Here is a 25300-nt window from a genome sequence, read left to right as displayed (position 1 = left end):
TAAATGATTCTTTTGAATCATTTATTGTTTAATAAATGATTCATGGTGTATAGTTATTATAAAGTGTTACCGGTTTGGATTTTTGGTTTAGTTATTTTTTTCCCCCTACGAAACGTGTAAAAACATACATTTTGATTGATTTAATAGATTTTGTCTGTACAATCAAAGTCAATGGGGTCCAAAAAACAACCCTGGACACCACTGACTTTCATAGCACTGATAAGCAAAAGGTTTAACAATAACAACCCTGACCCTTTGTAAATATAGTTTTTTTTCTGTGAAAAATATACAAAGATATTATATATGTTTTAATATATTTTATCCATAAAATTAAAGTCAATAGGGTCCAATACAACAACTCCATTGACTTATTCATTCATTCATTTTCCTTGGGCTTAGCCCCTTATTTATCAGGGGTCGCCACAGGGGAATGAACCGCCAACTATTCTAGCATAAGTGTTTACTGGGAAACACCATACACTCTCACATTCACACACACTCATGCAATATGTACTTTAGTTCAATTCATCTATACCGAATGCCTTCGGATTGTGGGGGAAACTGGAGCACCTGGAGGAAACCCACATGAACACGGGGAGAACATGCAAATTCCACATAGAAATGCCAACTGGCCTAGCTGGGACTCGAACCAGTGACTGTCTTGCTGTGAGTCGACAGTGCTTAACACTGAGCCACCGTGCCATCCCATTGACTTTTATATTATAGATTTTGTGTGTGCGTTTAAATGGAGAAAACACATACAGGTTTGGAACAACATAAGGGTACAGATATTAATAGATTCTAGCTCTGTAACACAACCTCTGGATTATAATTTAAAATCAATAGTTTCATAGGAGTTTCTCAGTAACTTTACTGTCCGACATCCTTCTTTAAATTAGTAAAACCTGATCTGAAAGCAAAGGAGAGGGTAGAGCTGTCCGACTGCTGTGTGAAGGCAGTGTCTGTCTGACTGATGAAACAGGACCGACAAAAGACACAACACACTGGCGCGGTCTTCTTTTAGTTAGTCCTCAGTTGATAGTCTATCAAAAAAACAGATACATACAAATAATTAATTGCATATAAAAAGAAAGGACATACAGTATAGATCAAAATGAGATCATTTATATACACTCTAATAACAAAGGTTACAGTAGGCAGAAATTAATAGGAAATGTAGAGACCCTTGCTTTGAATGACTACAGCACATCTGTGGATAAATCACATCTAGTCTCTCACAGGACATCATTATGCCCTCAGAATATCACTAGTCTCTCAAAACACGACTACTTTCTTGCAGCACATTACTAGTCTCTTACAAAATTTTGCTAGTCTCTCTCAGGACATCTCTGATGCTGTACTTTGAGAGACTAGAGATGTGCTGTGAGAGATCAGTGATGCTCTTCATCAGTCACTTTCACAGTTCACCAACTGCAGTCTTTAATATCCATAATCACTAAGGATTTTCTAGAGAATTTCAATCTGGTTTAGATCAGGACTCTGGACTGTCATTTCATTATTTACTTTTTTAGCTTCAGGGAACTGTTTGAAGCATTTTACGCTCTGGCCCCTATCTGATTAGAAAGATGAACAGAGTGAAGAAACCATGTTGCTGAAGTAGCTTCTGAAAACAAGTTTATTATGGCTTGTTGATGGTTCTGCTGATGAGAAGGGTTTGGTCACTACAGACTAGACTTTTACTTCAAAATTAAATGTTGAGACACTGTATGCTAAGAAACTGATACTCACCCTGTTCAGAGCTAAACTGGAGAGTAACTTTAGCTGCAGTGCTAATATGATTACCCATTGACATTCTCTGCATTATAGAGCATTTGTACTTTTGCAGATGACTAGCCTTTTGTAAAAAAGCAATATTCTAGAAATCACAGACTTGGAAAGTCCAGCCTATGCTGCTAGAGTGTGGCTGAAAGGGTCATTCCTTTGTCATTCATCTGGAAAACCTACAGTCAGAAGGTGTCAGTGACATTAGAAAGGCTAGCCATCTTGCAAAGTCAGTGAAAACTGGAAAGTTATGCTGCGTGTCCACCAAAGTGTTTTATACTCAGGCTGAGCATTTGTTTTCTGTTGTTGTTAATGGTAGCACTACGCTGCTGAGTGTGTGTTCTATGATCAGTTCTGAGCGCTCTACATTTTTCCAGCCATTGCAAGTTGTTGCTTATCAGTGTCACTTTTGAACTAGTCCTCCAATCACAGTCAAGGAGGGGCGAAAACAATACAAAGCAACTGTTAGTAAATAATCTGCTAAAGACCTTTAACATGTAATAATACAACAGGATACTCTGTATCATAGCAACCAACTTTAAATAAAAGCTGTGCTGCAAAAACGATCACAGCGAATCCTTTTTAGAAAGTTTCTGCTGTGGTAGACACTAGGCATGGGATGATAACCAGTTTTAACATGTTTTAACTATTTTATGTAGTATTTTAGGGCAACAGTATCTCCAGCATGTAAATGACCCCACATATCAATATAAAAATATTTAAAATGTTTCTTAAAATAATATATATTGTGTTCAATGGGGAAAAAAGTGGTTGGTTTTTAGCCTGACATATAAAAAGAACATATTTCAGAGCAGTAATCCCAATACTGTCAAACTGTGATATTTTTATCCAAGAATATTATACTGTCAGAATCTTATACTGACCCATATCTAGTGGACACAAATCCTACAAATTAAATAATTAAGAAAATTACCACCAGGTTCCAGATTAACACAGATAATTGGTATCTGAACTAATTTAGATTAGTGTTCTTTTTCAAATATCTAATTTAATGACACACAAAAAAGATATTTTAAAACCTGAAATAAAGGTGGAAACCTGTACTGAGTAACTTCAACAGCAGGAAGATCAAATACCATAGAATTTAATGGTTGCAGGTTTTCAACTTTCTTCAAAATATCTACTTTTATGCTCACCAGAAGAAATGAAGTCAAACAAGTTTGGAAAAGGTAAAATGGTGAGTAAAGGATGACAGAACTTTCAGTTTTGAGTGAACTATATAAGGGTTATACTGTAGTTCATTATATGTACCTTGTGAAATATGCTAAAAAGCTGCTATTTTACTCCTGCTAGTATTCCTTTTAGGAATAACCAGTGGCCTCAAAATCTAGAAAATTGTAGGTCTTTCTTTATTTTTGATCTCCACTGTAATTTTGATCAAATATTGTATGTTTATTTGAAGGCACTCGAATGTTATTGGCAGTTGGGTGTTTGGATATGTCTGAATAATTGCATTGTGGTTTAATGACTGCTTTGCATTTCTTATGAATAAGTGAAGAGGGTTGAAGGATTAGAATGACTCTCTCTCCTCTGGTGTCGCTGATGCAAATGGAAAACTGATAGTCTTCGTTATTTCCCAATGCATGTGTGAGTGTGTGTGTGTGTGTGTGTGTGTGTGTGTGTGTGCGTGTGTGTGTGTGTGTGTGTGTGCGAGAGAGGAACAGCAAAGAGCGCAAGGCTCATGTTCACTGAACTCTTAACCAGGGTGAAGGTAAACTTTATATCAGAATGATAATTGAGAAATGGACTGATGGTGTATGTGAGACTGAATTTGTTTCTCACCTCCGCTCTGAGTTATGTAACGCACCCACGGTAATGCCTGGTATCCACTTTTCTCAATAATCTTCAAGTATCGCACCTGTTTGTTATTAGAAAAAGACACAAAAATATTTTAACATTAATATAATACAACTGCATAATAACTATAGCAAATTGTAAAAATCTTAATATTACATAATTTAAATATAAATATTTTTTCCTTCACATCTTTATAGCATACACTTTTTTAAATAAAATCATTAAACAAAAAAAAATTATTAATAATAAATAAATACTCAGAAATAAAATGTACTTTAAATATTAAATATTAAAATTATTTAGAGAGTTACATCTCAATGATATTGATTTAATGCACAAAAGTAGTCAAAACATATTTTATCATTTAATTTAATGACATTTTAAAAATCTCTGCGAAATCATTAAAGAACAAGATATTAATCTAGTTATTTAGTTTTTCTTTTATTTTAAAATAAGACTTTCATACAAAATAAACTGCAAAAATCAGTCCAAGGCACTTAAAAAATGTGGAAAAAATATTAAAAAGCCTCTATTGACATGGTATCAAATATTTTTTTCACATTTTTCGAGTGCCTTGGACTGATTTTTGCTGTTTATTCTGATGAATCCCTTACCCAAAGAGCACCAACACATTATTTAAGCTACCCCTGAGCACTTTTTGTTTAATTTAAGATTTTCATACATCTTTTATAGTAGACTATTTAAAAACTAAATCTAAATCCATAAAACTAAGATCATTTTAAAAACATAACTCTAACATATTTTTACTTGAAATAAGATGAACATTTTATTTACACCTATATAACACAAAATATTAATCACACAAAATATTTAAAGTAATATAATTGGGCTGCAAAGGAGTGAATCTCCTATGTCAAATTTAATGTCACCCCATACAATACCCACAGATGTTTAAAATAACTGTCATGTTAGTATTTTCTTCTTCTGTTAGTGAGCACAACTGAAGAGTTCAGATGCAAAAACCTCTAAGTGCCATCTGGAATTTTCTTCTACAGTGAGCATTTCTCAGTTTATGTTCAGTTATTTCACGTTAAAAGCTATGAAAATGACCTATTCTTTGCCATAAATGTGAAATTACAGAATCAAGACATAGGAGCCTGAGAAAAAGGCTAATATTAGAAGAAAATTTCAGATGGCACTTAGAGGTTTTTGCATCTGAATGCTTCAATTCTAACCATGAAATCAGGCTTAGTCCTAAAATAATGCTATAAATGTGAAAATTGGCTGACTTTGGCTCACAGTAAGACGATAATAACATCTTTGTGTCAGGTTTCTAGTGAAAATACACAACACCTTAAACTTACAAAAGCTGAAATGCTACTAAATACAACATATTTAGTCAGAAGTGAGACCTGCTAGTGTAAAACAGACACTCTTTTTTAAAATCAGCACCCCAAAATGATTAAAAAAAAAACAACACAGCAAGCAAATATGATGCAGAACAGTGTTATGACAGAATGATTTGTAAGGTGATTGTGTGTTTTTTAATCCGCACCTGAATGCCGGACACTGTAAAATAAGGAATCTCAAACTTGACTGTGATGGGTCTCCTGCCCTCCAGTTCATCACTTTCAACACTCGGCAGTCCAAAATGAGCTCGCATCATGAACTCCTTTCCACCCTTCACACAGGAAAGACACATCATTAGTTTCTGACACATCTAACTGTCTAATTAACGCTGCAAAAATCATCACATCAGTACTAAATTCTCATTAACAGTTCAGTTTTAAACGAGTCTTATTCCTGAGAGGCTGATGCAAATTTTCCTCTTTTTGCAATGTTGCACAGCACAAGACATCATCAGGACTTGGAAATAAATCATAAAATAAATCTATAATAAGGCACAGAGTTGTCAGTTACGTATATGTCTATACTATGTTTGATGTCCTATTTAAGTCCTTTTTTTCTTGGGCAGACATTGCATTTGTTTAATTGATCCATTGCTCCTCTCGTTATTTTTTGTATTTTGTACACCTGCTCTGTGCTGTTTTTGGGACTTTTCCTGTAACTGTAGAGAACATAGGGAGAAAAATAAACTAAAAGGATGAAAGTAAAGCACAACATTTCTACATAGCTCTGAGAATTTAAGATACTGCTTGAATATTTGGTTGATTTCTCTGAATGTACTGTATTTATTAGATATGGCTTTGAGAAAATGTTAATATTGATTTTAATATTTTTATGAAATATAATAAGATAAGAAATCTGATGTCTGATAAGATTTCTTCAAAATTTCAGATAAAAAGATTTGACAAGAAAATGACAGTTGGTAAGACTAACAATAACAAAAAAAATATACATTTTGCCAAAATTGACTTTTAATTAATGCCAAAATTATATTGTTTTCATACATACATACATACATACGTACATACATACATACATACATGCATACATGCATACATGCATACATACACCACCTGACAAAAGTCTTGTCGCCTATTCAAGTTTTAGGAACAACATTTGGTATCAGAAGTGGCTTATATGAAACGTAAAGTCTTCTAGATTATGCTTTTTTACCAAAATAAAATATGATCATGCCTTGATTTTTAATTATTTAATTAGGATAGGAAGACAAAAGTGCTGAGACAAAAGTCTTGTTACTTAACAGAAATAATGTGCAGTATAGTATAAAGTCATGGTGCAGTGGGAAAAGAATTTATATTGTGTATGACTCCCATGAGCTTGGAGGACTGAATCCATACATCTCTACAATGACTCAAATAATTATTAATAAGTCATCTAAAACAGCAAAGAAAGCGTTCTTGCAGGACTTCTAGAGTTCATAAAGATTCTTTAGATTCATCTTCAAAACCTCCCCCTTCATCTTACCCCAGACATGCTCAATAATGTTCATATCTGGTGACTGGGCTGGCTAATCCTGGAGCACCTTGACCTTCTTTGCTTTCAGGAATTTTGATGTGGAGGCTGAAATATGAGAGGTAGCGCCATCCTGCTGAAGAATATGCCATCTCCTGTGGTTTGTAATGTAATGGGCAGTACAAATGCCTTGATACATCAGGCTGTTGATGTTGCCATCCACTCTGCAGATCTCTTGCACGCCCCCACACTAAACGTAACCCCAAATCAGAATTTTTCCTTCACCAAACTTGAAATTTCTGTGAGAATCTTGGGCCATGCGGGTTCCAGTACGTCTTCAGCAGTATTTGTGATGATTGGGATGCAGTTCAACAGATGATTCATTAGAAACAGATGATTCGTCGGCTACTTTTCCAAATGATCAACTAGAAGTCAAGTTATTATTTGTTGCTCTTACAACTGGGATCGGTGACAAGACTTTTGTCAGGCAGTGTACATGCATACATACAGTACATACATACATACATAGATCTATATCATTTATCTTAAAGTAAATTCACTTTCAGATTTAAAAAAAATCAAAGATCAGGGTTAACTAAAACAAAACCATAATCATTTTCATTCACTTCCATTCGATTTGTCAGGATGACACCATTTTTTTTTTTATGCAGTGTCCCAAATTTGGACAAAAGTAAATGCATCTTTAGAACAGAAACAGCTAATCATACATAAAAAATACATTGTTCAGATCCCAAATATCTCACCCAACACAATGCACTTACAGGGAAGGACTTGATGTTCCACTCCACAGCACTTTTCTCAGGAACCCATTTGGCCTGTCCTGTGGTGGTCTTGAATTTGGGTGAATCAGCATCACTGGGAACAGGAACTAAGATGGACACATTATTGGCAGTGGAGCGGCTCTTGAACTGACTGCGGGCCTGAAGAGAACAGATGAAGGAACTGTAGACGCAACTTCACAACCCAAGCTCAAACTTCCAAAGCTACTTTATTTCAGAGACTAAAGTTTGGGGGATATATGGCAAGGGCAATAGGACAGAGCATGTTTACGTCCGAATCTGACAAGTCTTTGGACAGAGCTCAGGTAAACCGTGAGCCTTTCCCCAAGACAGAAGCCTGAAAGCTAATTACTGAGAGCAGAGAGAGAGAAAGAGCAAGAGTCAGTGGAGTGTGTAGATTGTGTAGATGTGAAGCTCTACCTTAACCTTGATCTCTACTCGACTGTGAGAGAACTTCTCTATTACACTCTCAATCCATATTAGAGGCTTCACCTGTCAGAATGGAGAAAAGAGCAGACCAGTGAGTCTGTGCTGACACTTATTGAGACACCTGCTGTCAGTTGCACATGAAATCTCCTTTTGAATAAATTACATAAAACTGTAATGCTTGTATTACCAGTAAATGTATTGTATAAAGATCAGCTGTCCAACTACTGTACTTCACAAAATGGTCAAATAGTTCAGTGGAACACTGATTATCTCATCATATCTTTTTCTGGTTCTGATTTTTCAATGCCATAACCACTTTGTAATTAGTTTACACTTACATTATGACATTTATATTTCAATTTTAAATTTTTTTAAGATTACTTCAGCATTGCAAGGATTACAAGTAACAGTAGAGACGTTTGTGATCCTGGGTCCTGGTCTTAATTAGCAAAAATTCTAAATTAAAGGGCACCTAGGTTACCCCTTTTTTCATATTTAATATAAGTCTTTTGTGTCCCCAGAATGTGTTTGTAAAGTTTCAGCTCAAAACACCCATCAGATTATTTATTATAGCTGTTTGAAGTGTCTGTATTATAGCTGAAAAAAAGTTGTTGTTGTTTTTTTGTACTGGGCCTTTAAGGCTAGTCCTCCCCGCCCATCGTTCCCACGTGCCTGTCAGCAATCGCCGCCCTCGGCTGCCTCGGGAAGCAGATCTCACGTAACGTGTGTGAGAAATACTACAGTAAGAAGTTTAATAATCAGTATTTGATGCATTTTTTTGTGGAGTTGCAACAATGACTCAATAATAATAATATATTAATTCAAGTTGGTTAGAACAAAAACTTTATTTAATATGCTAAATATTCCTCCTATCGCGTGACATTGCTTTTATATAGAACATGGTTTAAATTAGCCTTTAGGCTCGATCATCAGACCCGCTCCTGTTGGTCCTCATTCTGGCAACCTGCGCTTGAGTTTGTTTTGAACCAGGAATGCAATACCTAGTTCAACCACTGGGTGTCAAACTTACATACTGCACCTTTAAGGAGAGTGGAAGATCTTTCCAAAGTCTTGGAGCTGCTACTGAAAAAGCTCTATCACCTCGACATTTCAAGCATGATCGCAGAACTGTCAAATAGAGTTAATCTTTAGAGCAAAGAGCTCTCAATAATTGTATCTCAGCCAATTTTTTTCCTATCGTAGAGAACTATACATCAATGGAGAGCTTTTTTTTATTGTAGATTAATAATAAAATTATTGTTATAATACACTTACGACTGGTTTTGTGGTCCATGGTTACATTTATAGTGTTTTAAAACATTTATATTTCACATGAATGCTGATCCTTGAATTTTCTTCTTATCAAATCATGAAAAAATATATACTTTCCACAAATTTGCTAATTTATAATAAAAATAATCATAAACAAAAAATAATATCAACAATAATGATAATAATTAAAAAAAAATAATAATAATAATAATAATAACTATTTATAATGTATATATAATGCAGCGACACGGTGGCTCAGTGGTTAGCACTGTCGTCTGGAGTTTGCATGTTCTCCCCGTGTTCGTGTCAGTTTCCTCCGGGTGCTCCGGTTCCCTCTACAGTCCAAAGACATGGTGAATTGAATAAACTAAATTGGCAGCCACTGTGTAACACATATGCTGGATAAGTTGATGGTTGGTATATAATGCATATACTTTAGAATAATTAGTACCAAAGCCAAAACAGGAACTAATCTAACAAAAAGAACTTGACATCAACCAAATATTAGTACAACTAAATTAATATTTTGGGGGAAAATATTAAATAAAATTGCAATAAACAAGAAAAAACAATCAAGAGAAAAATAAAAACTTCAACAATTCAGTGAAATTTCCTACTTTACATTCTTTTTTTGCAATAACTCGTTTGAATTTAAATGTATTATCTTTATATTTGTAGAGATGTTAGATGACCAAACCTTATTTTAATAGATATAACCATTTAATAATGGATTTTTTTAAAGCTTTCAAAAATTATTAGCTATATTCACTGAGAAATTGATGATAATATTCTTTTTCAAAAGGGGTGTGTTCATTTCCGCTAAGCACTGTATATCAGTTTGAATGTTTCTCTCTGTTTACATACCAAACACTGCAGAAATAACTGGAGTAGCTCACCAATATACTATCCTAAACATAAGCCTTGTTTCATGCTTTTGTTCTGACCTTTTAATTCCAATTTCTTTTAATTTAATATTCTTTCTGAAGTTTTCCTTGTTTTCTCAATGTTCATTTGCTTGTTTGTTATGTTTTAACCAACATACCAAATTAACCAATATTCCAAATTACCAAATACTTAAACAAAAAATCATCTACCACTAAACACAACTAATCATTTTACTTTAATTTGCCATTGTAAATGCAGAGTACACACTTCCTTTGGCCCAAATCTATCCCCACATGTATTGATTGGGAGAGTTGTGTAGATGCAGCACTGACCGTGGTGTTGAGCCGATAAGACATGAGCTCAGATTCTCCATCAGGTGGGATGAAAGAGATGGTCCGGTCATTTTCGAAGCGAGACAGACGCACACACTGATGAAACTTCACATCTTCCAGCTCCACAGACTTGGTCTTCTCTCCTGAAAGTAAAAGAAACAAGGTCAAGACTAAAAAAAAGTGAAGATTATATGTTGTTATTTAATTTATTTAATCAGTTAGAAGCTGCACATGCAGACACACATCATAAATCACAGAAAGCTCCAATTTACACCTGGCATTAAGATGCTTTGTTTTTTAAAAAACATTTTGAGCTTTTCCACAACTTCTTTGCTGAAATACAGTTTTGTGAATGTTTTATTGCATGTATACTATCTTTAATAGTATACAGGGGCAACATACAGGGGCACAATCTCACCAAAATGCCTTATCCCTAACATAAAATGATTTTATTTATATTAACAAACTCAATTTAATTACTTTTGATGCTTTATTAAATGGGTTTAAATGTAAAAGCATGTATATAAATGATAAAATTTCATAAATGATGTATTAGGAATTAATAGGAAATAATAAAAACGAAATATAACAATTTGGTAACACTACACTTTAAGTAACAATTCACTCCATTTACTACTGGCTTATTATTAACTATTTGCTACTGGCTTATTAACTGTTTATTAGCATTTATAAAGTATGATCTTATTTTACATCCCTAATCCTACCCAATACCTAAACCTAACTACTACCATACTAACTATTAATAAGCAGCTAATTAGTAGCTTACTGAGCCACAAGTCTTAGTTAATGGTTTGTTAATGGTTTGTTAATAGACTGAATTGTACATTAAAGTGGCCAACAATTTATTTATTTTTACTAACATTTCTTCATTCATAAACTAATTCAGAAATAAAATTGGTCTAAAACGATGTTTTCTTTGTTATTCAATATTGCATATTCAGTATTTTGTTTCTTTTCTTACTTTCAAATAAAAATGTACTTGTGTAAATTAGAGATCAAATCAAAGGGGCAGGGTCTTTTTGGACCCATACATCTGAAAGTTATGCGGAATTTAAAATATTATAGTACAAAATTGATGTATAATACAAACAAAACTGTTTAAATAAAGACTAAATGATGATAATTTGTGGAAATAAAAATAAGATATTTCATAAATAACTGGAATAACCAATTACAAAATACAGCTCTTTCAAAGATTTTGAAACAAAAATCAAATGGTTAAACTGATTTCACTGCTTTTAGCATTTAACAGTAAAATGCTGACAAAAATGAGTACTTTTTGAGGGGATTTTTTTACTGTACTGATAAGATACAGAGGTTGTGGTCTGCACTCAACAGTATATTAAATAAACAGCAGGTGATACAGAGACCACCATTTTGGCTATGAACCTTCATCAGAACAATGCAAACAAAAATGTACTTGTACAAATTAGAGAATATCAAAAAGGCATGGTCTTTTTGGGCCCATAAATCTGAAATTGATGCAGAATTTAAAACATTATAGTGCAAAATTGATGCAAAATACAAAAAAAAGTTTGTTTAAATAAAGATTAAATGATAATGATTTGTGGAAATAAATAAGGTATTTATTAAATAACAGCACTGAAAAAATGATGTCTGTAAAATTGTTGCAAACAACTTAAATGTGTTGAATTTAAACAAACAAATTAAGTTTAATAATGTTAAACTTAATTTATTTGTTTAAATTCAGCCCAAATAAATTGTTTACAACCACTTAATTTAAAAAAAATTGTAAATCCAAGGAATCATCTTTAAATAATTTTTTCCAATGTGGAATTCCAAAATACAGCTCTTTCAAAGATTCTGAAGAAAATCTAATGGTTATTTAATTTCACTGCTTTTGGCATTTAAAATTTAACAATAAAAATGTTGACCAAAAATTTGAGTTTTTTTTGGGGGGAGGGATTTTTTTTTACTGTACTGATAGGTGGTCTGCACTCAATAATAAATTAAATAAACAGCAGGATATATGGAGACCGCTCTTTTGGCTATGAGCCTTCATCAACACAATGATTCACGGTCTTTTGATGCCAAGTCATTTCAAGTGTTCACAATCAATTGAGTCACAGACTCTTAAGTTAAATTCTTAACCGTTAACCAAAGGGTCACACATCAGGAAGAAAAAAAAAAGGATTGTATATAAGGGGGGGGGGGGGGTACAACAACCAACATTTGATATTAAAACAAATATGAATATATGTTATTAATATAATATTATTGTATGTTATAAAGGTTTGTATTTACATAATATATCCATGTAATTATGTATAAGACACACACACACTGTACATAAAATACAAAATATAAAAATGAAAGGTTCATTCTGCTGTGGTGACTCCTGATAAAACAGGGACTAAGTCGAAGGAAAATGAATGAATGAATGAACGAATGCATGAATGAATAAAAATTAAATATACAGTTGAAGTCAGAATTTTTAGCCCTCCTTAGCTTTTTTTTTTTTTTTTTGCTTTTTTAAATATTTCCCAAATTCTGATTAACAAAGCAAGAAAATGTAATTTTTTTTTTCTTTCAGAAGAAGTCTTATTTGGTTTATTTTGGCTTGAATAAAATCGGTTTACTAATTTTTAAAATCCATTTTAAGGTCAAAATTATTAGCCCCTTTAAGCTATATTGTTTTCGATAGTCTACAGAATAAACCATCGTTATACAATAACTTGCCTAATTACCCTACCCTGCCTAGTTAACCTATTTAACCTAGTTAAGCATTTAAATGTCACTTTAAGCTGAATACTAGTGTTTTGAAAATATCCAATATTTTGTACTGTCATCATGGCAAAGATAAAAGAAATCAGTTATTAGAATTGAGTTATTAAAACTGTTATCTTTAGAAATCTGTTGAAAAAAATCTTTTTCTGTTAAACAGAAATTGGGGAAAAAATAAATGTAAAAAAAATAAAAGTAAAAAAATATTTATTTATTTATAAAATATTTATATATTTATTTATTTATTTATTTATAAAATATTTATATATAATTATTTATTTATATATATATATATATATATATATATATATATATATATATATATATATATAAAATATTTATATATATTTATTTATTTGTTTATTTATTTATTTATTTATTTATTATCTAAACATCTACTTTATGATCCGCTTAGAAAAAAAAACACACATCTTAATACCAGGTGTAAAGAAGGCCGCAGAGCGTTCTAATGTATCCTGGAAATTGCAAACAATAGCACTTCTGTGTGAAGGTAGTTTATTTGTTTGACCTCAGCAAAGGGAAAGGCAGTGACTACAGAAGAGCTTCTTAATGACTTCGGGCCTCTGAGCCCAGAAACTCACTAATACCACAGTGCTGAGGGATTTCAGTGGAGTATATATGTGTGTGTGTGTGCGTGCGTGTGTGTGCGTGTGTGTGTGTGTGTGTGTGTGTGCGTGTGTGTGTGTGTGTCGTTCTCTTTATATTTATGAATGTACTGCACTCTGTCCAGGACTGACATTTACAGGGGGAACATGAAAGCACTCTCAGAGGTTCGAAGGGGGAACACACAGGTCAGATGAGGAGCTCTGGGTGTCCGTGTCCTGCTGGGAGACACTGAAGCACCTACTGATGGCATCAACCGCAGAGACTAAAGGTCGGGATGGGGTTGGGATGCTCTCTTATAGCTCTCTGATTGGCTCCCCAGGGCCCACAGGCAGAGGCTTCAGGGGAAAGTGATTGGTGTTCTGAAGCAGAGGTGCACTTTTAGGTACACAGCTCCTGACGCGGCTGTATGAGCGCTCTAAAGATAGCAGGTTTGTCTGGTCGTTTATTTATCAAATATAACAATACAATGTTTTGTATAGTGTTAATATTATTTGTAAAATACATAAAATGCAGCTAATAATTTACTCAATATATGCGATGAAAGTGATATTCTGTAAATAATATTGTAAAACAATAATATCAGGTTATGGTCTGCGGCCGTTAATGGAAAAAAAATTACAAACTACTTTTATTACAAATGAAAAATTTGTTTAAAATGTAAACCTAAATGTTACTTGTAATGATAATTTCTATTAAAATAGAGAAAAAAATCCCAATATACAGTTGAAGTCAGAATTGTTAGCCGCCCTGTTTATTTATCCCCCATTTTCTGATTTTTTCAACACATTTCAAAACATAATAGTTTTAATGACTCGTCTCTAATAACTGATTTCTTTTATCTTTGCTATGATGACAGTAAATAATATTTTACTAGATATTTTTCAAGACACTAGTATTCAGCTTAAAGTGACATTTTAAAGTCTTAACCAGGTTAATTAGGTTAACTAAGCAGGTTAGGGTAATTAGGCAAGTTATTGTCTAACGATGGTTTGTCCTGTTGACTATCTACAAAATATAGCTTAAAGGGGCTAATCATTTTACCCTTAAAATGTTTATTTTAAAAATTAAAAACTGGTTTTATTCTAGCCAAAATAAAACAAATAAGACTAGCAAGGCTAGCAAAGTGCTATAGGCCATGCTAGAGACCATGGTCTTTAGCCTCCTTGTTAGAGCAACTGACTCCCATGCAATCGCCGGTTCAATCCCAATCCCAATCCCAGGGTTGGGTGCAGTAGAACTGGTGGGTTACATATATATACACACCCACAAATACACATATCTATCTATCTATCTATCTATCTATCTATCTATCTATCTATCTATCTATCTATCTATCTATATATATATATATATATATATATATATATATATATATATATTACTGAATTTATGAATGAATGAATAAATGAACGAACGAATGAACAAACAAACAAACATTAAGTCAATTAAATCAGTAAATAATTACAGTTCTAGTGATTTTGATATATTGTATTAAATCAATCAATCAATCAGTCTTAAAATTTTATTTCATTAATTTAGTGTAAGTAAATAAACATTTTCTTAAAATGAATGAATGAATAAAAAATCAAATACAATAGAATTTATTTGTTGTATTAAAATAAAAATACTTATTGTCTAAAAATTCTATCATGGATTCAATAATTTATTTATATTATATTAGTTGTCTTAAAAAATTGATAGGCTACAATAATAAATAAATGAATTAATTTTTTTATTAGTGGCTCTACAATAAATAAATTACTAAATAACTGGTATTAACTATTGTAGCAAACTAACTAACTAAGAAGAAGCTAATAATATTCTTTCAAAGAAGATTAATGCTGTCCTCATTTAATGTCCTAGTTTCACCTTGACCAAAACGTTTTTCTCTTTGAGCCTGTAGAGGGCAGTGTTTCATTTGTCATAATCTTCTTCTGCAAAGAAGCTGAAATTTCTGGGTTCACATTAGGACCGAGCATGATGGAAGAACAGAATGACACCTTCTACCTTCAGCTGTGTTACTACAGTTTATGCCACAATGCAGCCTTATAGCAGGGTGGGGCACAAGAAGCAAGCAGCTCCATGTCACTTCCTAGAAACCGTATCTGATATAAATGAAAACAGCTTCTTGTAGAATTAAATGTTTTCAAGCTGCAGTAAAGATAGGATAAAGGAATAGTTCAACCAAAAATTAAAATGTATGTTTGAATAACTATTTCCTGTTGAACACAAAAATAATTAGAATTTTGACCACTAACATCCATAGTAGGAACAATATGAAGGTTTTTGACTCGTTCTTTCCAACATTCTTCAAAATATCTTCTTCAGTGTTCAACAGGAAAAAGTAAAAGAGTAAATAATGCCAGAATATACATTTTTCAGTGAGCCATTGAGAAAAAATGGGTAATTAATAAAGAAAATAACACTGATCTTTATTTATTTTAGCTGAAGATGATGGCAAAAATTTATTTGATATTAATTCCCGTTCTGCCATCTTGTTCTAGACTGAATAACTGTTTCTATACTGCACATGCTGAATGCATAAGTGAGATCTGGTCTGCTGTGAAATGAACACCCGCTGGTTTAGGCCTGCGGTGGGGATTAACCAAGAGAACCAGATGAATAGAATTCACCTAACAAGTGCAAATTAGAAAGATGCTTTATATAAAGTGCGTAAATGCGATCAACTGACTGCCAGACTAACAGCCCTGGGAATTAAGTTTGATACTGCACTACAAAAAAGTCAATTTACCACTGAAATGCGCAATTTGTGTTGTTCGTTCATCTGGAACAGAACTGCGAAAATGTAGACTGATAAACAGGTTAAAATTACCCTTGCAATTACAACCTTGTAAAGAAATTTAATTGCAATTCTGGCTATATTAAGGGCACAAACTGTACGATTTCTTAAATTAAAATAGCAAAAAAAACACTATAACAGTGTTATATGTTTTTGTTGACTTATGTACTTACATTATTTTAGATGTTTCATAAGTGGTCTAATCAAAATCATAGCAAATTTAAGTAGTGACATTGTATCGCCATTCTAATGACATCCAACATCCTTGATTTCTGGTTTGGTTTTAAACATAAAGATGCTATATGGAACTAAAGATGCTTTAATATGTTGTGCATTTTATTAGACAGCACAGATCAGCATTATATCAGAACCTTAAAATGTATTAAGTATGGTAAAACATCACTGCTTTTACCCCACATGATCATGATGCTGATTTTGTGCTGCATCACACTCGTTTCTCATTAGCAATGGCTTCAGTGATCTCGTTTTACTTTGACAGCTTTCACTACCATGATAATAAGTTTTGAATACTTTAGCTCATCCATGAACATGATCTGTGCAGGAGTCCCGTAGGATGTAACGAAGATTACAACTCCCACGATTTCACATGACGTCATCAAACTACACCTTTGTTTGTTGTCAATACGCACCATCTAGCAGCCAAAATTACATACTGTGCCTTTAATTTATTAAAAAGCTTCTATTATGGGTTTTTGAAAATTACCATCCATGCAGTGTGTAACACAGCTCTAAGTGAATGAAAACATCCAGCTGTTTAAATCTGAAAGTGCACCATGTTTAAAAATATTGATTCGTTTGAGTCAACTCAGAGTCAGATGAATGATTCGTCCTTTGTTCGGATGTTTTGTCAACATTGATACGGGACCTCACCAAATATGAAGTACCAGATCAGATAAAATGTGAACGCGCCTGTGAGAGATCATGGGATTGATCATGACACAAAAATTACTATTACTGAAAGATGGATGGCCAGCAAGCGGCTGTGGGGAATAAAGGGTCAAAGTTTGTTTTCACAACAATACCACAGTATACCATGTGCTGTGTTTGTTCCTGACATTTTTCTAATGATTGATGCAATAACCTACCCTGCAGCACAGGATTCGTCGGCCGTTTGTTTTTAAAGAAAGCAGCAGCAAAGACTACTAATGTATGGGACTTTGGTACACAGTTTATATGAACCAGTTTCTTCTTCCTCCAGATCCTGTAAGTGTTTCTCCATCATACATAACATGAAGTGTGTCGTCTCATTTTCTGTAGTTTGCAAAATATGTCTTTGTGTTGTAACTTGTAATCCCTCCACGTGACTTGTAAACATTCATCTATTATAGAGACAGTGCTTGTACTGCATCTCTCAGGTTAAATCTGAATGGGCTATTTCACATATCACGCCCAAAACCATGTAAAAAAAAAAAAAAAGCCACACTTCTTCCTTCACCGATTTAAATGCGTTAAATGTTTGTCACACGCAGTCACTTTTCAAAAGAAATCAACTTTGCCACTGTGTGGATTAATACTGAATGTGTGTCATTGTTATTACTTGGGGTTAGGGTTAAGAGTAGAGTAACACGCTGGTGTTTAACTGCATTGCTTTAATGCACTCCTGCATTGGTCTCACACATAAACTCTGTGCTACTTCATGACCGTGGTGGTCGTTTTTCTCCATCTCGTTCTGAAAGCAGTCGACCAATCACAAAACCCTGGGTCATCGGACAAATCACAGTAGATTAGCCTCACGCAAGGGAGAGGTTTGGGAACAAATGAATTGCTGAACAAATTATATGGGAGTCATTGGGATAATTAGGTAAAAATAAATGCATATTAAAGACAATGAAAATGTTTTTTGACCTTACATGCTTATCAGCCTGTTGTTGGAGACCCCCAAAACCAAAATACGACATTTTATATTGCATAATAGGCTTTTTAAGAAACATAATAGTTTTCAACTGTATTGTAAATGTATTATATGATTTTTTTATCTTATTGTAAGGAATATCTGCTCCAAAAAGATGGCTAAGTAGACATTTTTGACTATGTTTGCAAATATTAGATATAATTCTAAAAAATATATACTGTTGAAGTTAGAATTATCCCCCTGTATATTTTCCCCCAATTTTGGTTTAACAGAAATAAGACTTTTCAACACATTTCTAAACATAATAATTGTAATAACTCATTTCTTATTTATTTTTATCTTTGCCATGATGACAGTAAATAATATTTGACTAGATATTTTTTTAAGATACTAGTATTCAGTTTAAAGTCCCATTTTAACTATGGTAATTAGGCAAATCATTGTATAACAGTGGTTTGTTCTGTAGACAATCAGAATAAAAAATATTGCTTAAGGAGGCTAATAATATTGACCTTAAAATGTTTTTAAAAAATTAAAACTGCTTATATTGTCAAAATAAAGCAAATAAGACTTTTTCCAGAAGAAAAAAATATATAGGAAATACTGTAAAAAAAATTCATTGCTTTGTTAATCATCATTTGGAAAATATTTGAAAAATAAAAACAAGACGGCTAATAAAAAAAGACGAATAATAATTTTAACTTTAACTGCATATAAAAGTCAAAATTACAAGGTATAAACTCTAAATTAATAAATATAAATTAAAAAACTCTTTGAATTATATAAACAGGGTACATTTACAGAGCCACCACAGCAAAGTGGAAATCATCTTACAACTTGTTTACTTTATACCATTCTCTGCAATAATGTAAGAAAATATTTCACTGTCAAAATAATAAGCCACGTTTCAGTTTTAGACACACAAGTGTACTCACGTCCGGTGATTTCGAAGAGCACTTTATCATTGAGTCCAAGCCTCAACTCAGGCATGCCTGACAGAACGACTTTGAGTTTGATGCATCCCAAAATCTCACTCCGCAGAACGCTGCCCGTAGCACTGACCTACAACGAACAAAAACACTGAAGATAAATGCAAAGCACAATCAAAAGTGGCAAGGTGCGATATTGCATCATCACCATTACTGCCATCTACAATTTATTACACTCCATCAGGCAGGGCAGTAACCGTGTGATTTGTGCTATAACGCTCTGGCAAAAAAGGGAGTTGAATTATGCAGCTACAACTATGAGAATAAAATATATTAATGAAATATTAAAAGTATACATAAAGCTAGACTCTGAAGGTAGATCTAAAACATCCAAAACAGTGGCCTCATCATACTCTCAAATACAAGAAGCAGAAAAAGCCAGAGCGAGAAGTCTGCATGGATGAATAGCAATGCAGAATTAGAAAGCGATGAGACGTGATTTAGCTCTTAATCAAGAGTGGTGCTGCTCAGTGCTACTGTCGGCCAGCGTTTAGACCTTGAGCCTGAAGAGAGCTAATGAATCCATCAAAAGCCAGTCCAGGCTGAGAGTTCAAAAAAAAAAACAACAAGAGACAACAAGTTCTTAAAGACGGCAGCTGCTTCCCCTATGTCTCAATGTAAGGATGTCTGAGACACGACCCTCGACCCTGAGGAATATGAAAGACGGAGGTGAAGTACAGTAGGATGATGAAGAGATAGCGTGGGCTGTTTGATGTTTGTACTGTAGAAGCATGTGGAAAGATGTTTTCACGGAACATGGAAAGTGCACTCTAAAAATGATGAGTTGTTTTGTGAGGCAAATTTGAGTAAAATGTGAAAAAAAAAACAACTGTTGGAAGGAAAGGAAAATACTTTCTGCAATTCTAAATGGTTTATTCTTGCAGAACTGAGAGATGTAAACTAAAAATTCTAAGACATTCATTCATTCATTCATTCATTTTCCTTTCGGCTTATTAAATATTATTTCGGCAAACTATTCCAGCGTATGTTTTACACAGCGGATGCCCTTCCAGCTGCAACCCAACACTGGGAAACATCCATCCACTAACATCAACACACACACTCATACACTATGGCCAATTAAGTTAATATAATTCATCTTTAGCGCATGTCTTTGGACTGTGAGGGAAACTGGAGCACCCGGAGGAAAACCCACACAAACACAGGGAGACATGCAAACTCCACACAGAAATTCCAGCTGGGCCAGCTGGGACATGTATAGGCATGGGCCGGTATAAGATTCTGACAGTATGATAACCTTGGATAAAAATATTATGGTTTCACAATATCATGATGTTGTGCTCACTGTTCTAAAATATATTCTTTTTAAACGTCAAAAACTTTTTTTTTCCCTTTTGAAAACAATATATTTTATTTTTTTTTATATTTTCAAATTTTTGCAGCAGTAAACACGTCAGGCTATATAGTTCAAATGAATCATTAACTTCTGCTGTCATATTTTTCCTGCTGGAGATATTGTTGTCCTAAAAACAAATAAAATGTAAATAAAAAAATATTACACATACTTTAGGAACGGTATTACAGAAAATGTTGGCTGTTTTAAAACCTTGACTTTTCCAAGCCGCGGTATACCTTGAAAACATCTATACATGAACCAGTGACCTTCTTGCTGTGAGGCAACAGTGCCACTGAGCCACTGTGCCGTTTAGATATACAATTAATTCTGACAAAAAAAAAACATTTATATGGTTATATTCTACAGTTCTCTTTTTTCATTTTTTCACATTATTTGTTGTAATTTTGAGTGTATATTTCACAATACTAACTTTATCTCTAAATTGCGAAATAGAAGGCACAATTCTGAGAAAGGATAACTCATACTTATAAAAACCATTGTGTGAGAAACTGTGAGATATAAAGTCCCCATTACATTGGTGAAAACAGTTGTCCATATACAAGAGATTCAAACTAAAAATGGTATAATATGGTATTCAATATTACAATACAATGTGTATTGCTTATTTATTATTACTATTATTATTATTATTAATTTATTTTCTTTATTTTTATTGTATTATTCAATCAAAAATACAGTCAAAACTACAGTAGTTTAAACACAGTAAAATTTAATAGCAAATTCGATGGCTGGTTTCAACTTTGGTAAAAGTACTTGCCCAAAAATGTAGTGCTAGTAAAAGTATCTGTTTTAAATATTACTCAAAGTATGAGTAAAAAGTAGACATTTCAAAAGTTGATGAAAAGCTGATGCATTTACATGTAATTTGAGGATGTTATTAAGCGTAACATTCTATAGTGCATTTAGTTATTGTCCAGCAGACACACGTTAAGACCTTAATATTAGGTTAGATTTAGGTTGTGATGTCAGGTGACCAAAATTCAATGTCTAGCCGGTGTCTAAGGACAATGTTATTTTGATGTCTAATAAGGACGTCAAATCACGTTGATGTTTGGTTGATTTCAGGTTGTGTTGGAAAGTGTCCAAAATCTAACATTGAGCCAACATCTTAAACCAACGTCATATTGATGTCAAATATTGACATTTATTCTTAATTTGTTATTATGGCAATTAAAATAAAAGCTGTAACATCATTAGACATTGACATTTGGTTGATTTTAGGTTGTACGTTGGCCTGACGTTGGGCTCTGACGTCAACCCGATTTTCATTTTCAAACAAAACGCAATGTCCCCACGACCTTGGGGTACAACATCAATCATTTCAGTCAACATACATCATCTTCTCATCAATGAGATGCATCTAAACAGTCTCTGGGTCAATGCATGTTAAGTTTTTGGACATCTATGTAGACACATTCAATGCTTCCAAACTGTTTGCTGCAATTTTAAAATGCCCATTTCTTGAGGTAGTTCATTATGATGCGATTGACCTTCTATGTGTGATTTGATTGGACGGGAATCACAGGACTAAAGAAAAAATTATGTAATGACTGCAGATTGAAGGAAAATAGTGGAGAAAAAGTACCAATACTGCACTAAAAATGTACTCAAGGGAAAGTAAATTACACATTTTTAAAACTACTTAGTAAATTAGAATTCCTGACAAAAACTACTCGATTACAGTAGTATTTGTAATGTGTTAGGTTACACCACAGTATATTACAGACATACAGTAATTTGGTCATTTTGATGGCAAAGCTGAACCAGTCTTGAGTATTCACGCTTCATGAAATGTAGTAATGTAAGAACAAATTCCATGAAACAGGTCAAGAGAAAAAAATTGCACCCACACAATATCAATATGCAGAATAATGATGCTGAATGCCCAACCTACAAAACTATCTAAAATGTAATTGTTGACTGTGGACAGTAGTCACTTCAGAATATTTAATTAGCTTACCAAAAGATTGACAGACTCAATGACATCCATAAAGACTTCATTTTTCCTGTACTTGATGCCCTCTGACCTCCAGGACACAGCATTGGTCACTGTAGCAGGGGGTCGTGGTGCGCCCACCTCCAGCTTGTGCCCCTGCTGGGTGATATACCTGGTATGGAAAAGAAAGAAGTCCATGCTAACATTAAAATTGACCAATTATCAATATAAATGAATATCAATCAATATCAATAAATTAACAATAAAAACAAGCTAATAATAAAAGTTAGCTATAGACAGTCAAAAATACAATGTATTGTGATCATAATGAATATAGATGATACTGTTTTGCGGGCATTTCAAAATACGAAGATACATTTTTTAAATTATTATTTAACCTTTACTAATCGCCCTACTTTTTGAGTTCAGAGTTGAAACTGATCCTCATGTGATGCATGGATTTTCCAGATAATAGATTTATTATATTAAAGATTTTATTTCATAGGGCTAATCACAATCAGTCCTTTTTCCTTTTAGTAACATTAACATAACATCTTATGTTGTAGCAAATGTTTTGATGTTAGTTAGCATTAGCTAATAAGAGCTACTGTGAAATGTGTTACCTATTGTACTTTATAAACCTTTTGCAATTTAGTTTGATCCATTTGTTTAATCTGAACATTTATCTACAAAATAGACAAAACACAATAGTTATTTTTGTTATTATACTGTACCTATTTAAGTAACCCATTTTTAATATTACATCAGTATGTGATAAAAGCTTCAGCAATTATTGTTCCAGCAAATTTGATGCCCAGTCAGCTTATTTGATAAGCATTATTTGTCATGACATCTTTCATCTGATGTGTCACAGACTTACAGATGAGATTAGATTTAAACAAAATCAGTCAAGTAACTTTAGTAGGTTTGTAAACAGACCTCTGGTGTTACAATACTGAGAAAACAAGAGCTCATGGGAAAACATGGCTGCCCCTAGAGACAGACCGACACCTGAACTTGTTTTTCCATTTCTGTATTTCCATTATATACAGTAATGCAGTGTTTACCTCAAGGCACATCCACACAAACACAAATGAAATAGAAACGAATGTTAAGACTTACATTACACAGTGCAATGGTGCACATTAGCATTCAAGTAAATACACCAAAACAAACCCCTTGAATGTTCAATAATTGGAATTTCTCGTTAATTTCAAAGTGATTCTGCATCAGTGTTGTTTTTAAAAAAAGGTCTGAGATCTGTGTGTGTTAGTGTGTGTGCTTCTTTTAACCTCAAGTGTCTCCAGCTGACAGGGTATTGTGTTGCTGTCAGTAAGAGCTAGTGATAATTAGCTGTCTGCTAAGTGGATGCTTGCCAAGCTAGGAAACTGATAAGAATTTAGAAACAAAGATATTTATGAAATGATATGAACTTATATGAAAGGACATTTTAACTATATTGTTAAGTTAGCAAGTTATACATTTATATTTATGCACAATTCTTAGAACACAATCTATAATATACAGTATTAAAAAAAAATTTATTAATAACTGTTATATTATTAATGGGCTGCACTGGGGCGCAGTGGGTAGCGCTGTCGCCTTACAACAAGAAGGTCACTGGTTCAAGCCTCAGCTGGGTCAGTCAGCATTTCTGTGTAGAGTTTGCATGTTCTCCCCATGTTTGAGTGGGTTTCCTCTGGGTCCTCCGGTTTCCCCCACAAGTCCAAAGATATGCATCTTAGGTGAATTGGGTAAGCTAAATTGTCCGTAGTGTATGTGTGTGAATGAGTTTGTATGGGTGTTTCCCAGTGATGGGTTGCAGCTGGAAGAGCATCCGCTGTGTAAAACATATGAACATTACGCTGTGGCAACCCCTGGTTAATAAAGGGACTAAGCCGAAAAGAATATGTTGCTTCTTTAACTGCTAAACATCAACAATTACAGCAGAAAACAAAAACCCTAGAATGAATATATAAAACAGTGTAACCACCCCACATATAGTTTGGGTCAGAAAGTAAATTATTTGTATATATATGTCCCTTTTTTTGTTTATTTCTATTTATTTACCTCTATTTATATACTTCTATTTAAATCACTAAATACATTTATAGTGAGTTTGCACTGAACAGTTCAGCTGCATTTCCTGAATTCTAAGTGGCAGTTGATAGACTTGAGTTATGGTGATGACTGCAGCGCATCCTCAGACAACAAAGAGGACCGTAAAGCAACAACTAAATCTCGTCTCTCTCATTTATTACCAAGGTTAGTTAAATTAATTAATTACATGTCATATCAAACTGTAATTCACATGCTTTAATGTACAAATAATTCGCTTTGACTTATTGTTTTATTAATAATTTTAAGATGTTTATGTCATTTAGAAGTTAATTCATGTATTTTAATGTCATTTGATTTCATGTAAGTGTTATTCAGAGTGTTTTGTGTGTACGTTATTGCTTACCATAACTACTTAACTGAGTTGTCTGCCTGACACATTAATGTTCATTCAGTTTGTGATAAGGATTATAGCATTTCAGTACAAATTCATTCATTTTCTTTTCGGCTTAGTCCCTTTATTAGACAAGGGTCGCCACAGCGGAATGAACCACCAACTTATCCACCATATGTTTTACACAGCAGATGCCCTTCCAGCTGCAACCCATCACTGGTAAACATCCATACACTCTCAATCACACACATACACTACAGACAATTTAGCTTACCCAGTTGACCTATAGCGCATGTCTTTGAAGTTGTGGGGGAAACCGG

The 25300-nt window shown here is 33.4% G+C and overlaps 1 protein-coding gene across 1 annotated transcript in view; it reads right to left on the bottom strand.

Moving 5' to 3' along the window:
* Positions 1-467: 467 nt before the first annotated feature.
* ap1m3 (adaptor related protein complex 1 subunit mu 3) overlaps positions 468-25300 on the bottom strand; it is a 30453-nt gene continuing 5620 nt past the window's right edge. Inside the window, exons 5-12 of the mRNA XM_056459085.1 lie at positions 22553-22700; positions 19161-19287; positions 10160-10302; positions 7662-7733; positions 7224-7382; positions 5117-5242; positions 3586-3661; positions 468-1043 (exon numbers count right to left, since the gene is read on the bottom strand). Coding sequence (XP_056315060.1) covers positions 1021-1043; positions 3586-3661; positions 5117-5242; positions 7224-7382; positions 7662-7733; positions 10160-10302; positions 19161-19287; positions 22553-22700 — 874 coding nt within the window. The 3' untranslated portion in view covers positions 468-1020. The remainder of the gene's footprint in view (positions 1044-3585; positions 3662-5116; positions 5243-7223; positions 7383-7661; positions 7734-10159; positions 10303-19160; positions 19288-22552; positions 22701-25300) is intronic.

This window comes from Danio aesculapii, chromosome 6, assembly GCF_903798145.1.
Source record: "Danio aesculapii chromosome 6, fDanAes4.1, whole genome shotgun sequence".
Lineage (NCBI taxonomy): Eukaryota > Metazoa > Chordata > Actinopteri > Cypriniformes > Danionidae > Danio > Danio aesculapii.
This window is presented reverse-complemented; position numbering and strand designations above follow the sequence as displayed.